The sequence below is a fragment of the Cyprinus carpio genome, chromosome B15 (assembly GCF_018340385.1).
Source record: "Cyprinus carpio isolate SPL01 chromosome B15, ASM1834038v1, whole genome shotgun sequence".
NCBI lineage: Eukaryota > Metazoa > Chordata > Actinopteri > Cypriniformes > Cyprinidae > Cyprinus > Cyprinus carpio.
Window position 1 is genome coordinate 11,123,484 of NC_056611.1, and position 18,153 is coordinate 11,141,636.

The following is an 18,153-nucleotide window of genomic DNA, read 5'->3' on the forward strand; positions in this document are numbered from 1 at the left end:
TATATAAATGTACACTACAATACACTTTCATTGAATTGCAACCGACATAAAATAAAACCCTAAAAATCATAACAGTTACCAATCAAAAAAATCATTATCAACAATAAAATAAATATTGTAGTCACAAAATATTTGCATAGTTATCTCTAAAACTTGAAAGTGCCTTAATAAGCACTCTTATTAAAAGTAAGGTTAATTACAGAAGTTTTAAGTTACGAGAGAGAGACTACACTGAAGTCAAAAATATTATTTACCTTCTGAACCAACCTTTATACATTAATTTATACCAAACAAAACAAATTGTTATGGGTTGAATCAGGTAGAAGTGGCTCTTTAAGGTAGCAACTGCAGGTTACCACTTTGATAAGAGAAATGAGACTAGCACAGCAAAGAAATACACGTCAAATATACCGCATAATGGTCATTATACAACAGAATTTCACAATGCTGCAACTGACCAATCAAGATGAAGTATTCCAGAGAGCCGTGTAATCCTGACTCCTCTGCAGTGCCAAGGGAAAACACATTCTGTGCTGCTACAAAGCCTTTTGATTTACAATGAGCAAATGTCTTTCTGATGTCAAGATCTGACACTACTGTAGCTGTTCAACTAATCAACTGTTTGACGAAAATTAGTAATAAATACAAAACACTACTCCATAAACATATTCCTCAGAACTACAAATAAATACAAAAAACCATTATCACATATAAAATTTAATTTATCGACAGTGTGTTGGTGGGATGCCATTTTTGGATGGGTAGCTGTACAGAAACACAATCCTGTGAGGTAGTTGTTGGCTTTTTTTCATGAATCCATTGTTCGTTTCTTTGGTTGTTATTTATCTATGAGAACTTATAATAAAGCTCATATACAGTAAAATTTTCTTTCATCTACTGAGGTTGCCAATGAAATTTTATGAAGGTTATGTCTCTCATTTCACCAGCCATTAACTAAAAAAAGTCTCTTTCAGGTCCTACAAAAGTGCCTGTCTGAGCCATCATGCTCCTTCAGACATAATACTATTTAATTCACATCCTGTGCTAACTTAGTTGACAAATGATTACTTTTAATTCACGGCCATTGGGTGCCTGGGTGACTGACGGGATCAGGAGAATCATGGAAGTTCACCTTTCTGCATCAGCGACTCTTGACTGAATGGACTTTATCGATTTAATGATTTAAGGATGAGGTCCTCTTGAATTCCATAAGCATTCATCTAGAAACTGCAATTACCTGATTGGACCCATAAATCCAAATTCCACAAAGGAAAAGCTCTTTAAGGAATACCTGGATGTGGCCCATTGAATCAGCTGAATAGCACTATTGCTGGTAATTACAAAAGTCTATATAGATGCACTCGAAACAGCTGTAAGGTGCCCGGGCATTGTTAAAAGCCTACTGTCAAAAGGTTATGTGAATGTGCAATTGCCTGCAAGAAACCTTAAGCGTTTTAAATCACACAAGTGATTTGCCTTTAGTGTTAATGACATATTCTTTTTTTTTTTTCTTTTTTTTTACTTGCTTAACATTTTCTTTTTAGCTGTATTTTACAATGAAAAACCATTTGGTAGTTACATGTGTAACAAATGCATGTACTTTCTAGTTACTGCTGACCCAAAAGTGAAAATATACTGAATTATACTCACCCTCAGGCCGTTCAAGATGTAGATGAGTTTGTTTCTTCATCAGAACAGATTTGGAGAAATTTAGCATTAAACCAATTGATTCTCTGCACTGAATGGGTGTCGTCAGAATGAGAGTTAAACAGCTGATACAAACATCACAATAATATACAAGTAATCCAATTTCAGTCCATCAGTTAATGTCTTCTCAAGCAAAAAAGATGTGTTGATAAGACACAGATCCATTATTAAGACATGTTTTTCAAACTGTTTCTTCCAGCTAAAATATAAGTTCATAATCTATAATATTGCTTTCCCCAGTGAAAAAAGTTGTCTCATCTGAATCAGAAGATAAATATGGACATAGCAAAGAATTTGTTTCTTACAAACATGCCGCTTTTTTTTACTTTACATGATGTATTTTGATGGACTAGAGTTGTATGGATTACTTGTGGATTATAGTGATGTTTTTAATCAGCTTTTAGTGTTTTTGTGGCTCAGTGGTAGAACATTGCGTTAGCAGCGCACAAGGTTGTGGGATCAATTCCCAGGGAACACACATACTGGTAAAAAATGTATAGCCTGAATCCTCTGTAGGTTGTTTTGGATAAAAGCGTCTGCTAAATGCATAAGTTATAAATTAAGTTATATTGGATTCTGACGGCATACATTCACTACATAGGATCCATTGGTGAGTAAGTGATGTAATGCTACATTTCCCCAAATCTGTTCCCATGAAGAAACAAACAAAACAACACCTTGGACAAAATAAAGATGAAATAACATATCTTTATATTATATTTTATATATAATATTTATAATTATTTTATTTTAATATATTATCTATACATTTTATTTTATTTTTTTTGTATTTTATTTATTTATTTGTATTTATTTATTATTTTATTTATTTATTTATTTATTTATTTATATCATTTTATTCAATATCTAATTGATTTATTTTATTTTATTATTTTATTTTTTTATTTTATTTTATTTTTTTGGCTGAACTTTTCATTGTACATTGATTTTTTTAATCAGAAATTGCTACTAAATGTTACAAAAATACTCCATTGGTGGAGAAGTCATGGCCTATTGGTTAAAGAGTCGGACTCATAACCCAAAGGTTGTGAGTTCGTGTCTCGGGTTGGCAGAAATTGTAGGTGGGGGGAGTGAATGTACAGCACTCTCTCCACCCTCAATACCACAACTGAGGTGCACTTGAGCAAGGCACCAAACCCCCAAATGCTCCCTGGGTGCTGTAACATAAATGGCTGCCCACTGCTCCGGGTGTGTGTGTGCACTTTGGATGGGTTAAATGCAGAGCACAAATTCTGAGTATGAGTCAACATACTTGGCTGTATGTCATGTCACTTTCAATTATCTTTTTCTTCAAAAAAAATCTTTTTTTTTTTTTTGAGTGTACATACCTCCTGGTGTGTCTGTGCTTGTACCCTCTTTGGAGGACAGAGAAGGCCGTCTCTTGAGCTCTATACAAGTCCTGGGATGGTGCTTTTGTGTAGGGGAGACTATGTCCTCGGAGATCATCTCTGATATCTGCACAGTCGTCTCAGAGTCTGTGTCCAGCACCATGGCAGTGGAGTCTTTTAAACTAGCAGCGGCCCCAGCAGCCCCCCCTAAACCCGCTCCCATAGCCTCCTGGCCCTCCATGATTTTGGAGCTGGAGCGCGGGACCTGCCCCGCTGCTTGCCCCCCATTGGTCTGCGAGCGCACATTTGTCATAGCAGTCCCCTTTCCGGAATCTGCCCCATGATGGCTGTAGACTTTATACCGGATCATGAGGATGATGATGAAAACGAGGACAGAGGCCACGATGATTCCTCCGATGATGATGATCATGGTGCCACCCAGGAAGTGGCTGCGGAGCGACTGGCACTGGCTGTACTCCGTCTCTGTGATAAATGAGACACAGCCCACCTGGCGAGTGGCGGTTAGCGAGGTCACGCCGTCATCATAGACAGCCAGAACGCACAGGTCGTACTCCCGTCCGGATACGAGGTCTCGCACCAGGAAGTCATAACTCGTGGAGGGAATCATTCTGCAAGAAAGGAAGGGCAGAGTTGAACGTTATCATGTATTCTTCTGATAATACATGAATATAATTAAGATTACACTCTACTCTACAGATCACTGTACAGAAATGTATTTAATTATAATTTTGAAAATCATGGACATTATGTTAATTCTGATTAATTAATTTAAAGGAGACATATTATATCCCTTTTTACAATATGTAATATAAGTCTCAGTTGTCCCCAGCATGTATCTGTAAACTTTTATTATATAATTTTAAAAAATGCCTATTTAAGAGGAAGCAGAAACACGCTGTATTAGAGCATGTATCTTTAAATGCAAATGAGCTGATGCTCCCCGCCCCCTTTTCCATAACAGAGCTGCGGCATTACAGCTCCTTCCACTAAAAAATGTATGTTTTGGTTTAGATTATCATGTTTATCTCACTGAAATCATCCTTTTTTCTTATATACAGTACGCACATGGACAGAAAGCGGCTGTCATGTGAGTACTAAACTAAGTTCTCTTTCACACACAAGTTTACGTTTAAATCACATGAGTTACAAAAACAGTTGGTTATGTCTGTGAAGGTAAACAGCTGGGAAATAAATTGTATTTTTATTTTAGATCTGTATAGCAGCAGCAATATACAGTAAATAAATGAATAAATCCTCTACTCTGTTGTCTCCTCTGAGGCTGGGACTCTAAAATATATGGCTCCATCAACATAACCAATGTCAGAATCAATACACAACACATTATTGATTTCTAGTGAAATTTACAACATGAATAAGGTGTGCTGTAAGTGCAATAAAATCTATGGGTGAAGTGTTAATATATAAACAGTATAGTAAATGCATCTTTTAGTGATGTAACAGTAGAAAATCTAATTTAATAACATGTATAATATTTTAATAGAATATAATAGAATATAAATTAGAATATAATATTCTAATTTAATAATATTCATTTTAACACATTACATGCACCACATTATTTTCAATTATGTTTTAAATACAAATTATTATTATTATTATTATTATTATTATTATTATTATTATTATTATTATTATTATTATTATTATATAAAGGATAATACACATACAAATAATAATCTATATTGTAGCACCAATAAATAAATAAATAAATAAATAAATATGGTATTGTTATATTTTAAGGACCAGTTGTCAGTATTAACTACTTGCTTATCAGCATGCATATTACTGGCATATTGGCTGCTTATTAGTACTTATAAAGCACATAGTAATGGCTTATTCTGCATGACCATGTTTTAGATCCTACCCATACCTAAACTTAACAACTTACTAACTATTAATAAGTAGCAAATTAGGAGTTTATTGAGGGAAGGCTCTAAATTAAGAGTGAATATGTGTCCCCTATTCTAAAGTGTTATTACAGTTTTATTATTACTAGTGCAATTACTGGGGCAATATGGAAAATACATTATTTTGAGGAATAAATTAATCTTATCCGCACCCTCATTTTCTATAGATGAAGTAAACACATGACTATTATTTTGTACTCTCCAAGATTACAATGATCAAAAGACTATATTTAATATCCAACATTATCCTGAGGGTTGACAATGAGGAAGAAGTGATTTTTCTTTAGGCAAATGCTGGGAGATCTTGCTGCAATTAAAGCTGCATTAACTATTTTATTGCTTCAAATGACCGCTAGAAAAGTCATTATAGTTCATTAAGGGTAACTGATAATTGACCATTTGTCAAACCAAACACTTTTGTGAATCTATTGACTACAATGATGAGAGAGATTTTCCAGAAAATAGTGCTCATAATGCTGAGCTCAACACTCATATGCTTCAGTTCAGAAAAAGACTGGCACTTGTTAATCTGTGCATTTTCCACACATTAATACTGTACATAATAACCCTGCATATCATGACTGAGCATCATAAAGACTATCCATTACTTCAAGTAATGTTAATCTCAGTGTAAATGCATAGCTATTAATATAACATCTGTATACACTGCATTTCTACATTTAATGTGCAATGAAAAGTATTTTGAGGGACATTTTAGTATTAAATGTATAATATTTTGTCAGATTACTTAGGATGGGGTTAGGGTTACAGTACCACTCATTAAAAATAAATAAATAAATAAATAAATAAATATATAAATAAATAAATATATGAGTGCAACAGTGCAAAATATAGGTATACTGGTTATAAAACACTGGAAATCTTCTGGTTAAAAAAAAAAAAAAAAAAAGGTTTTGACCTCGGAGATGTTTTGATTGAGCAAGCGTGAAAATTTGAACTGCTGAACCAGAGAGCAGGAAAAGAAGAAAAAAAAAATCCAGTCTTTATTTCCATGGAGGTCACGGAGAGTCAGGCTGGAAGGTGTTTTTTGCTTCCATACCTTTTTCATAAAAAATATGGTGGTGTTGCACATTTGGGTCATACAGTAAAGCAACCTCATGTTTTTTTTTCAAAGAACTACGCTGATATTTTTTTCCCCCTTTTGGAACACGAAAGCAAATGTTACACCGTTCCTGCCATAAAAGCTCCAAACAAGCCAAATAGCATCATATAAATGGTCCATATACACTATATTCTAATTTCATACGATAGCTTTATGAGAGAAAAAGCCTGAAAAATTCAAGTCGTAGAACACTATGTGGTGGTTTGACTTTTTTGGAGCTTGACAGACCCTGCTCACAATATTCTGTCAGTGCTTGGTGCTGCATAACACTTATCAGTTTTTGGTCCATAGAAAAACATGAACATGAAGGTAAATAAATAACATAATTCTTCATGTTTGGGTGAACTATCACTTTAAAGCCTATGTCAGATTTCATTAAAAATAAATAAATTGAGAAATCTCTTCATCATGTTACAATGCGGCAAAGGAGACGGTTGCAACTTCTGGTTATTGATTTTAAAGCCGTCTTTGAAGTGTTCTCATTTACGTCCTGCCTTCTGTTCATTCAACAAGAAACAACATCTTTTTTTTTTTTTTTTCGCTGAAGATGACATGCGTCAGATCCCTCTGCACCTTAATTCATTACTCAAACACACTTCACATACACTCGCTTCATTTGCATGCTGTCAAGGGCCTTTCCTTTCTGTATGATATTAGGGCCACCAGTGAAGTCTGGAGTTATTACAGAGGTATTCTAGACCATCAAAGACCCTTGAAAAATAGCTTTCTGGAGAAAAGAGCGGCTAATAAAGAAACACAAAGATAATACAATAGAGGACTTTGTGCAGCTGCGGCACAATAAAAAAACGTTCAAATTAAAAGACCCATAATTTAGTGAACAACTGAGAATCCTTTTCTCTCGGGTGCCACACAAATCAAAGCCAGTCTCCATTTTTGCAGTGTGGTTTATTGTCATATTCGATTCTGTTGAAATCTCAACAGCACTTGTATGGAAATGAAGAAAAACAGTATCGATCGCAGTTTAGCACTAAACAGCAACTCTAAGTTTGAGTTTTAAAACACACTTTACTTGAAGCGAGTCTTCTTCCTAATGCTGATATTTCAACAGAAATATGTGTTTCAAAACAAGTTATTAAAATTATGCCCTTGAGGGAACCACATACTCTAATCCAAGAGCAATAAAACACTGCGGTATGTATACTGCAGTCTAAGTAACACAGATGCTAAGTTTGCTTACACTGTTAGCGCACACCTGCTACAAACTAGTCAGTCATTTAACAACTTCACAGCAAATAAAAAAAAAATTAAATAAATAAATAAAAAAAGGATGCTTTCAAAGAAAAATCACACCAATATGCCGTAGGGAAAAAGCTTTTTTAATTATTGACAAAGCAAAACATTATCATAAAAAAAAAATAAAGCCTATAGATGCTAGCAAGGAAACTTCTTTTTTGTCATGAGCTTACAGACAAATGATACACAAAATACTACTTATTTATAATTACGCTGCTTTTTATAGCAGTTTAAGCTGGAAAAAAAAAATACTGAACAAAATGTGCTGTAAACCTGTTTTTCAATGCAGCCTCTTGCAGGATTTTTGTGAGGCAATATACAATAATGAACTAAGCATGAAATAGCACAACACACATGATTTTTAGGTTTGGTTATCAATACAGATTTCCCAGTTTGTTTTCAATTTTGGTTAATTTAAGAACATTTCAGTTACAACATAAATGCAGTTTTCTCTCTTCTCTGTTAAAGCTATAAATTAAACAGGTCAGTGTTTCAAATGGGTTCAAACTGGTAACTCGTCTTTTTTAAAGAATGATTTGTTTTTGGAATCTGTTGTTTTGGGAAGCATTGGTGTGTTTTTAATTCAATAAAAAGAACCGACTCACAAGTATGGGATAATTTTAGATTCAAAATTATTAAAAGTGGGGTAGGTGATTTCTGGTAGTCAATGGTGATATTTCAAATCACCAAAACAAACACGACCCTACCCCAAAAGGGTCTCACCCCTATTTTGATAGCTCCGCCCCACACATACGTATGCAACCCAGGCAACAATTATGGCGGAATCTGCTGTATTATTATCTACTGTATTAAACATATTATCCTACTTTTTGGACACACTTTGGGAGCTGACGCTCGAAACAGACAGTGAAGGAGGTTTAGATGCTCCAGGCTTATAGGGTGTGGAAATTATTGGGTCTTTATCATAGCTGAAGTGAACGACAATACGATTGCAGATGAACAAACAAGCGGACATGACACACGAGCATATTCAAGCAAAAGCCAGAATATATTAGTTCTGTGAAACAAAGCAAAACCAATGTTCCTCAACTATCGAGAAGAAACAAAGCAACCTTGGCATCTGATCGCAGACCTTTCCATTTCTTGAGTTCTCTCCAGTGCTGGAAAGCTGATCCGATATTTACACGAGTCCTACTTCTTGCCTTATCGTAAGCCTTCTTTTGATCCACAGACATTTTCCTCTTTTATATTTTATCTGTCATCTCTATCTTTCTGTTGTCGCTCGGCTCGGCTAATGTCCATCCTATGCACTCACTGAGCGTTCTCTCCTTCACATCAAAAGTAGACACGCCCCTTACTGCTGATTGGCTACAGGTTTGTTTGTCAGACATGCCCGTCCCATATAAATAATATTTACCAAATGTATTGAAGGGTTCTACAAACTATTTTAGTCATTAAACATACCACTGCATAGTTTTTCAATTATAAAACAATAGACAGAATCTTAGATATCATATAAGTGATTTATTTTTGAGCACTAGAAAAATACAATAAGAATAATTTGAGTAATAAAAATAAATAAGAAAAATTAAAAATAATTAACTATTTATGCCAATTACAGTACATCCTGAGATTGCTAGAAATACAGCATTTACACTGATTTCTGCTCATATAGTCAATTATCACATGCTGATGTGCTGATGGCCAGTTATAGAGATGGTAATAATACAAATGCGCCATAAAGTCAATAATCACACTCTATTCATATAGACAGCGTTCACATTGATAGCTGTGATTACACAGTAATAGCATGCTGATTTGCACTCAAACAGATGGTAATCATGCAGATACAGCCACATTCCCTACAAAACACAGTTACACATATATGAAAAATGTTGAAAAAGAAAAAAAAAAAGAAAGTTTTATTTGTGCAAAAGCCGATCGCTAAATTACGCCCCCATCAGATGACAGGTGCGTCACAGCGAGCATCACAAGCCGTCACGAGAGAGCACCAGAATTCAAATAAACAATCTTCCGCCTATCTTTGACTTTTTTTTTTTTTTTTTGGATCGACTCATTCTGTTTGTGACACTGTATGCTACAAAACAATGCTGTTTTTTACTACCAAGATGCTGTTTTCTGACCGTGAGTTCTTCCATAGCGGACACAAACAATACTGTCCCCAAAGAAATAAGACGTAACCAAAGGAATTATCATCATATTACAACGTTATTGCTTCGTTGGACCAAACATGCTCTATGAGATGTCATTCAGTGGACCCTTACCTTTCTAACTAAACCAGGATTTACAGCTCTGGATGTGTTTATGGCTCGCTATTATGACGAATCTGGTATGTACTGTGTTTTGATTCTTCCTGTTTTGATGTGTACTGCTTACACAATTTTAACAAATACATTCTTTATAAGCTTTCCATTGAAAAAACAGCAATCTGCCATTGATGCCTGAGGCTTAGATCTTTATAATGATATGCAATTTGTCAAGATTAATTTTGTCCAGTTTCATTTAATCTATTTGTAAACACTGACACGAGCAAACAAAGAGAGTTCAGTGTGCTAGCGTCCAGATGCTGGTTAACAGGTTAAATGGCTTTAATAATAATAATAATAATAATAATAATAATAATAATAATAATAAGGAATGACTGACAATGTGCTGTAAAAAACAAAAACAACAACAACAAAAAACACCCAAGGGATCGTCACTGGTTAAAAAACATTTGTGTCAGTGTAGTAATGCACATTTGCAAATTTTTCAAATCTTGTAAACATTAATAAATTGCACTGGGCCTTGTTTTTGGTAGTTGTTTGTGTGGGGGTCGTGGAATTCTGTAAACTGTGAAAATTAAGTCTCAAAATCCAAATGAACTGAACAAGATAGACTCGAACAGGGTGTAAATAAATGCATGCATGGGCCTGATCTACAAATGCACAGAATCCTTTTTGCATGTGCAATTTATGTTATATTAATGCAGAATAGAACATTTTTATTTGCAAACATTTCTGTATTTGTACAAATCGTTTAATCCAAGAGTCCACAGACTCAAATTGACAGGCATTTGTTTGTGGTTAGTAAGATACATGCATAAAATGCATGCAGTACATGGATAGTTGTGCGTGCATCAATTAATCATTTTGAGTCTAAAATCACCCCATACACAAGAGTCAGTTTTTGTTTTAGGATTTGGGCTACTCTGGTCAAGCTGCATTCATTTGATTCACTAACTGACACTTATAAATATATGTTTATGAATAAGACTACATCACACTGTTTTTGCTGTATGTTTCTGTTTCATTATAAGAATAGACTCACAGGAGTAGTCCAATTTGTTTCAGGAATCGGGCTACTCTGGTCAAGGTTCATATTTCTGTTCACTAAAAAGAAACTAAGAGACGTTGTTTGTAAATCAGACTGCATCACATTCATCACACTGTAGGTTTTTGCCTAAAAAGATCAAATTCATTGAAATATTTAATTTGTGAATCACACTACATCACATTTGTGATACATGTTTTTGTACTCATGTAAGTCTTTGTTTGTAAATCAGATTACATCTCATTTATCACGCTGCAGGTTTTTGATTCACTAAATAAAAAATAAATAAAAAAAGTACTAGTACTACTAGAATCTAGTATTAAAACTAGAAATTGTATTATTTTAAGCAATGGTTTTATACATTATATGTCAATATGTTTTCTAGTACTCAACTATTTGGAACAACATATTTTCGTTCACCTGACATTCCAGGTCTGTTTCAAGGGTTTCTAGGAATTCCAGCATGAATTTTGCACCTTATTTATAACTTACATGGAAGTAGAGTATACTTTCTAGATGCATATCAAGTGAGTCATCACACAGAATGTTTGTAGATTTTTCGAGTGCCGTGGGTATCCAAAAAAAGACTGCTTTTTCATCCTCTAGAGACTAAATGAAATAAATAAAATAACTGCCACATGCACATACACCAAGATCTCATGCCACCCTATGTTCTGCTGTAAAATCCCATCTGTGCTCTTGAACTGTGTAACACAACAATCACACTCGCTCTACTGTAGAGGTAGTGACCCAAAAACTTGACAACACTGCACACATTGCAGATTTTTCTTGCACAGGAGCAGTTTTGCCATACGTTAGCATCCACTAAGCTTATTTATTGGTAAAATTATCAGCGCTAGTCTCCTACGTACCTGACCGGCTTGTTAACAAGGGTGCACTGGGGGAGCATCACTGAACTCAGTCTTTCTGTATGTGTGAGCAGAATCCTGCCACAGCAAGATTGGCTCTCGCAGGTTATGATGCTGCTCAGTTTCAGGGACCAATTTATTACACCAATTTATCTCATATCAGGCTCCGGCTAAAAGCACTAGCCGTTGAAAAGCTATTTGTTACAAAATGTCTTGTTCTTATTGCATCAATAATAATCAAGCTCTTAAAACCAGAGTCAGTTGCCTGGCCAAAACCAGTTTTGGGGATTTCTTTTTTTTTATTTTTTATTTTTATTTTTTTAACTGAGCCAGTGATTAAATGTAATTAAATAGTCAAGCTAATCATTTAAAATGTAGTTAGTTACTCTACATGCTACTAACAATAGGTAATTAACTATGAAAAACTATCCAAACATTTAATCTTAAATACAAAATCCATAAATCTCAATTAGGGTGACAGTATTTTTGTTTTGGGAATTGGACTACTAAGGTTGAGCTACACATAATTCGCTAAAAAGAAACACCACAAAAGAGTAATTTGTTTATGAATCAGACTATACCACATTGGTTGTGCTATATGTTTTTGAATTCACTAAAAATAAACTGACTCATATATATGATTTGAATATGAATCTGACAACTATGGTCAGGCTGCATGTTTTAATTCACTAAAAAGAAATGACTCATCAGAGTCATTTGTTTGTGAATCACAATAAACCACATGGACAGTGCTGGATGGTTTTGAATCAATACAAAGAACTGACTCACAAGAAAAAAATTAAATAAAATTTAGGAATTAAGAAGATACTTGGATCCTGCAGCATGTTTATGATTAAACTGGTTCATAAGAATTATAACATTTTTTTATTATTATTATTATTATTATTATTATTATTATTATTATTATTATTATTATTATTATTTTATTTATTTATTTATTTATTCATTTATTTATTTATTACTTTTGGTGAATCAGACTCCACATTGGGCATGCTATAAGTTTTTGATTTGCTGAAAACAACCAGATAATTTGTTTCAGGAAGTAAGTATTCATATGAAATTTTACACTATTTATTTATACAGAATAAACCAAGTTTATATATATATATATAATTTTATTTTATTTTAACCAGGATAGGATAGGTACTTTATTAATCTTACATTTACCCAAAACTTTAGAACACTTTTCTGCTTAAACACTTCTCTAGATGTATATCGCTCATGCAGTAAAGCATCTGGGGTAATGTACAGTATGTATTGATCTAAATGCATTCATTATAATGGACATATTCTATTAGGGTAAAACAGGAACCTTATTAACACTGTTTGTAATTGTAACATGCATTGTTAACAACATGTTAAAGAGATAAAGATTATAGACTGCTGAATTAACCAAGATATGTTTCAGTGTGACTGGTGGATTGATTAAAGTGTCCACTTGTCTGAATCAAGTCCGACTTAAATGTCACAGGTTACTCTGAATAGAATCTGTGTGCCAGCTGATATCTGATTCAGACTGTGAAAGCAGACAAAGACACTTAGGCAGACACACAGTACAATCTTCTGCCCAGCATAAAGACCTTAAACTCAGCTAGATGTAATTATATTTCATTTAAAGCTCACATAAAACAGCATTGACAACCTATTTTAATTTTAATAAGATGACATATATCTTAAAAAAATAAATAAAAATAAATAAATAAATAAAACTGATTGGATTGTGAAATATGAGTGTTAAACACCAGAAACCATTCTAAAACATCTTCGACACTCACATTTGAGGAGGCGTTTGTCCAGAAGGTGGAGGCTGAAGGTCAAGTTTACCCTCGAGAGCATCTTGACATATTCCAATGGTGACGCTTCTTTTCAAAAATCTGTGGCTATTATGACTATTATTACCGTAACCTTTATTACATGAAGGTTAACCAGCATTAATTTACTACTGTAAATTATTTGCACAGTCTTAGAAAGACCACATACCTACAATATCAGCCTAAAACAATGTCTGAACAGCTACAGTATGTGTATACTAGTTAACATTAAGATGTAAATAGAAATAAAACAAATAATATATTGACATACTAAGCCACTTTTTATTAAATGTTTATTTAATCCATTAATTTTCTGACAAAAAATATTATATATCTTATTGTCAATGTTGTTGTGCTGCTTAATATATTTGTGGAAACAGATATTTTTTTAGGATACTTTGATGAATCGAAAGTTCAGAAGAACAGAATTTTTGAAATTGCCATCTTGTGTAACATGACAATCTTTACTGTCACTTTTGATTCATTACCCCAAACATTTGACTGTCAGTGTGGTAAAAGTTGGAGGACAACAAAAGTCAAACCATACTATGAAACTTCATTTCACGTGGAGCGGCACTTCATCAGAGATATTCATAAGCAGTTGACGTTGGCTTGTCACACGGCTGGCAGGCCTTTGGAGAGTGGTGGGGGGGGGGGGGGGGGGAAGGAAGGATAGTGGTTTGGCCCATTCCTCATTCCCAGAAGAGAGCCAAGGAGAGAGTGAGCCTTAGGCAACTCAAGATGTTCTCTATCTCCTTTCCCAGCTCCTCCTATATAGAGAAGGTCTGTTTCCAGTTTGCATGCGACAGGGAGAGTCACAATGCATTTGCAAGTTTCACATTCCCAGAAAATCCCTCAGAGCCGAGTGATGTACAAATACAACTTTCAAAAGATGAAGACATCCAGAGAGCCGCTAGATAATGAGTTCTCCAGGCTTCACCCCATTTCATGATACTTCATTACCATTGGATCCTATTTGAATTGCATGATAATAATTGTATGCAGTTGCATATCAGCTTCCTCATTACAAACGCATGCTAACATCGAGCCACTGCCCTCTGTCCCAAATGCACATTACACAACGGCGAGGCTCTGTGTGTCTGCGTCTACCTTGTGCATTGTGCCAGGACTTGCATTATTGATGTGCAGTGAGTTTCTAAAGAGCTTTGCAGAGGTTAGCCGGTGGGCGGCAAATACAACCCCTGTCTCCAAGCCCTCAATGTCCCTCTTCTTCTGTAATGGGACACCAAACATAACCAGACCTAAAATATTCCCTTATCTCTTATTCATAAGCTCACCTCGAAGGTCTGTACCTAGCAAACATGATTTCAGTAATAGCAGTCTACGCTTTAGATTGGAGGTCCCTTGAATATTGATCCTTGATGTCTCTTAACTGGAATAACCTGAGAAATGGGCTAACCTGAAAAGCACAGCTCCTCTTACTTAGATTTGTTAAAAAGAATTGTGCTCAACTGCATTGAATGTGCATTTGTAGTTTACTTTAAATCCTAAAAGTACATTTTAAAAACCATATACTTGCAAACAAGGCCACTTAAGAGAAATTTAATGGAAAAGTTCACCCAAATTTGAAAGTTTGCTGAAAATGTTCTCACCCTCAGGCCATCCAAGATGTAGATGAGTTTGTTTCTTAACTAGATCAGATTTGGAGATATGTGTAATTGCATCATTTGCTCACCAATGGATCCTCTGCAGTGAATGGGTGCCATCAGAATGAGAATCCAAAAAGCTGATAAAAACATCACAATCATCCTTTAGTAATTCACATGCTTGTTTGTAAGAAACAAATACATTAAGACGTTTAAACTTGGGTAAAATATGAGTCCTCTCTCCGCAATACTTCTTCCTCCAGTGAAAAGGTTGTCTTGTATGAATCAGGAGAGAAATATGCACAAATCAAGCACTTTTACAAGCAAAAATAGCCCAAAACAGAAGCGATGGTTTAAATTTAAAACATCTTGAATAACTTGTTTCTTACAAACATGCAGTTTTTTTTTTTTTTTTTTTTTTTTTTTTTTTTTCATTTAACAGGATGTTAATTGATGGACTGGAGTCATGTGGAATACCTGTGGATTTTTTTTTTTTTTTTATCAGCTGTATGGAGTCTCATTCTGACGGCACCCATTCACTGCAGAGGATCCACTGGTGAGCAATTTATGTAATGCTAATTTCGCCAAATCTGTTATGATTAAGCAACTCGTCTACATCTTGGAGTAAATTTTCATCAAAATTGAATTGTGCTATTCCTTTAAATATGCAGTCTTTTAAAGTATATTATTTACTTATTATTTATAAAAATAAAAAAGTGATTGTTAGTGGGAATGTAAAGCCTTGTAAATAATTAATGCAATACATTTCCACTTTGCTTGGACACTCCCTTGCTTAAAAAGACACCGCTACTTCACTCTCAGCTGCTGCTGAATGAATGGCTTGTGTTGGTTTTAGCAGAAAGCTAAATGGCTGCACAGTGAACTGTGAAATGTCTGCAGCATGTGCATGCAAATTCATGCATGAACCAAAGCAAACACATGGCTGTCCTTGAGAATTCCCATTCACAGTCATGTAAGTTGTTATTGAGATCCTACCTGAACTCAACCTTCCAATTAAATATGGATTATAATGTTAAATGTTCTTGAATTATAGGGTTTACAGGTTGCATTTGCTTAGAAAACATGCATTTATGCATGGATTTCATCCCACACTTTTTCCCATGCTTAGTCTACATAATTTCCATACTGAGATCTGGGGATATTATATATATATATATATATATATATATATATATATATATATATATAGTTTGCCCAAACAAATGTATTAAATGTATTTATATGCATTTATCATCTGTGGAAGGTTTAGGACCATAAAATGTATGTCTTCGGTCCGAGGACTATGGTAGGCTGTCCTACCTGCCTGTCAATGTATGTATTTGCATACCTGCGCACACCCTGTTCATGTCATCAGCGCGTTCCATTTGCTATTGCAGACAGAGTGAGAATGGATGGTGTTATTATTGTAATATTATGTGCTAATGTTTTCTCACATGAGGTAATCTGACAGCATTGCATTCAACCCTCCACCAACGCCGTCTCTCAGCTTGTTCATGTGTTTTGGAGGAGGCTTGGATTTGGAGAGTGATATGCAGGGATGATGGGATCTTATGATTTCAAAGCTAGCATCTCCAAAATTTCACACCTTTAATATACAGTATGAAAACATACATCTATGGTAACTCTTAAAGGTTATGCACACTACAACTCACCTGTAAGTTATAACAGTTGATCTGCTTTATTTTTTTTTTCCATCAAAACATCATAATAATAAAGCATGGCACTGCTTAGCAACCCAGACTTAAAATAAAGTGGTTAGTGTTATTATAACTATAGGGTATAATTTGGGCCAAGTAATCAAGATTGATGGTAAAAGAGATGCACAGCATGACCATCACATGTAAATCCATGATTATGAACTCCAAAAGACTTATAAACGAACAACAGCCCAACTCCAAAACACATATCATACACACAACACCAACTTTCTAATCACTTATTGTGTCGTTTTTATGTCTTTTTAATAACTATCGAATAGCTTAAGAATTCATATTCATGTTTAGTATGTGTGTGTTTGAATCTTCTTGCTTGAAACGTTTCTGACAATCAAATATTTGTCAAATGTATCATATTCTTGTTATAGGAATCATGTCCAAAATTATACCCTGCAAGAGTGAGAAAATCCGGACCACGTTATTGATAAGATAACATATGATTTATGAACGGGCAGGAGAAACATCGCAACACCCCGAGCAAAGACAATATCTTGTTGGTCAAGACAGCATTTGTTGTGTGGCCGAAAGGCCAGTTTACAATACTCAGGACACCAAGAAATTTCGCTCTTAGCTTTTGCTTGTAGTTTTAGCTTTTAGCCATGCTTTTTGTCATTACATTTAGCGTTCTTTGAGCACCATTCCAGCGTGCTTCGGCATGCACGCCCGCTGCTACTTAGCCACGATGAAAAGAAACACCACCTAGTCTCGTCAAACTTTACTTCTATTCTTTTACTTTAGTTTATTTTATTTTCCGTTTAGAGTTTCGTGTTCTGAGTTAAGTTTTGCCAAACGCCGTTTCTCTGAGTCCGACCTCGAGTGCCCGTCTAAAGCATCAACCAGCCCACAACTCCGCATCTTCAGCCAACGTCCAACGACTGGCTCCCCAAGACGTCACTTCAACAACTACTGAATATCCAGCAAATCAGCAACCTCGGGAAACCCCCTTTTCTATGACAACAAAGGGAACCCCTTTACACAGGCAACACAAGTAACTTACCTCCAGATTGTAGCTTAACTGGTGCATTTAATATAAAGTTTAACCTCATTGAGGAACTCAATGTGAGGGTTAATTAAGTGATTGATAGTTATTCATGTCTATGCAATTTCACGTATTGCTGTAAACTTGGGATTTCACATTTTCATTCTCTTAAACTCATTCTTTCCTAACGTTCTCTCTTTCTGCAACTTGTGTGAATGTGTTAGTGCATGTGCTTATGTGTTAGATTAGTTTATGTCTTAGATTTATCTAATAAAGCCTTATTCATATTGAAAAGAGACGCATCTTGTGTTTTGTGCTCACAAGTTAACATCTCAAACTGCCGATCTTGTTACTGTGTTAATTAATAGTGTTTTCACTATACTTTGGATATTAATATACATTGCAGAGTTGATGTTATACGGCTCGTTCAATGAATCGCTGGCCGTCTCAGTGA

At 34.8% G+C, this 18,153-nt stretch overlaps 1 protein-coding gene across 2 annotated transcripts in view; it reads right to left on the reverse strand.

Annotated features, from left to right (window-relative positions):
* Positions 1 to 18,153, reverse strand: part of LOC109093601 (leucine-rich repeat and fibronectin type III domain-containing protein 1-like protein) — a 119,844-nt gene that overhangs the window by 11,067 nt on the left and 90,624 nt on the right. For both annotated transcript variants that reach the window (XM_042739206.1, XM_042739205.1), the window contains one exon: positions 3,057 to 3,685. In XM_042739206.1, the coding sequence (XP_042595140.1) occupies positions 3,057 to 3,685 (629 nt within the window). The remainder of the gene's footprint in view (positions 1 to 3,056; positions 3,686 to 18,153) is intronic.